The sequence below is a fragment of the Sphaeroforma arctica genome (genome assembly GCF_001186125.1).
Source record: "Sphaeroforma arctica JP610 unplaced genomic scaffold supercont1.7302, whole genome shotgun sequence".
Classification (NCBI taxonomy): Eukaryota; class Ichthyosporea; order Ichthyophonida; genus Sphaeroforma; species Sphaeroforma arctica.
Window position 1 is genome coordinate 1 of NW_014033256.1, and position 1,460 is coordinate 1,460.

Below are 1,460 nucleotides of genomic sequence, written 5' to 3' on the forward strand. Positions count from 1 at the left end.
TATATATATATGTATATATATATGTATGTATATATATATATATATATGTATATATATATATAACCCTAACCTCAGTCAACCATGACTGTACTGTATGCCGTATCCATATCCGTTCCCTATTGCAAATACAAGTGTTACCTTCTCCACTACAGCTATCCCATTCACCAACTGTACCGTGCCACATACCTTATTTCTACACACATGTCGCAAATTCCGTCGTAAACTCGCCTGTCACTCTCCATACCACAGCTTCACCTGACTGAGTTTGATGAGCGTGTTGACAAAAGCTCGCGTTTCCCAGGCGAGCAGTTGTATGAGAAGACCATCTCGTCCATCTACCAGGCTGAAGTGCTGCGCATTATATTCATCCATCTGTCGCAAACTACCGACAACATCGCACCCATCCTCTTCAGTGAAGGTGGCACCCCTTCTGCACTCTTCAGGTGCATGTTTTGTGTATTGCGGCATGTGCTTCGTCCCTTATAGTCCCATGCGTGTGTGCGGTTTCGGCATGTATGTGTATTTTGGTGTGTGTGTGTGACTTCGAAATGTATGTGTATGTATTTGTGTGTGTGTGGCTTCAACATGTATGTATATGATGTGTGTGTGTGTGTGTGTGTGGTTTCGACACGTATGTGTATGTATGTATGTGTGTGTGGGATTTATACCGAAAACAAAGTATGTAGGTGTTTCTTGGGGAGGTGAATGAGTGTACGGCGTGTGCTTGCCTCGTAGTTCTACATCGATCACACTCCTGCCGCATACACAGTGTGTGTGCGCATGTGATAGTTCGGATGAATGTAAGTATGGCATGTGCGTGCGTGCTGTCTGGTGGTACAGCGTTGTTCATACGCACACAACGTCCGTTGTATCTAGTGCACACATACAGTGACGATGTATAGTTAAACCCACCTGTAATCGACATGTTCTTAAGTTTGCATTAGTCAGAACCCCCCTCGCTTCAAAGTACAGGTATCCCTCTGCCTCTGCAACTGTGCTAATACTCGGGCTCATGATAAAGTTGCGTAACCATGGCAACCCCTCTTATCTCGTGCATTCCATTCGGCCCTACCTACTACCTACCTACCTACCACTAGAGAGAACGGCTTGAAGTACGAGGACGTCACTGAGATCATGAGCGACTGCAGCGGCAACTACGCGCACACCAAACACGTCCTGACCAATCTGGGAGCCACCAACCCCACCCTACGGTATGTAAGTGGTGTAGCAATGCGGGACTTTCACAAGAGCATACGTACATGTATGCATACGCAGGTGGCGTGTCTGTGTGTGTGTGTGTGTTTTCTGCGCGGCAATGACGTAGCCGTGCTGTGCTTGCTCCACCTTCTGGTGACTCCTGTACCATACCACCCAGCCGTACATCTATCTGTGTGTGTGTGTATACCGACTGATTATATATACATATATATACATGTACGTATATTATATACATATATATA

The 1,460-nt window shown here is 45.7% G+C and overlaps 1 protein-coding gene across 1 annotated transcript; it reads left to right on the forward strand.

The window, feature by feature from the left end:
* Positions 1–249: 249 nt before the first annotated feature.
* SARC_16076 (hypothetical protein) lies at positions 250–1,412 on the forward strand (the record flags this gene model as incomplete). The annotated part of the gene is made up of 3 exons (XM_014289812.1): positions 250–443; positions 1,098–1,211; positions 1,376–1,412. Coding segments are annotated over 3 exons (345 nt in total), but the record flags the coding sequence as incomplete, so codon positions are not given.
* Between the last annotated feature and the right edge of the window lie 48 nt (positions 1,413–1,460).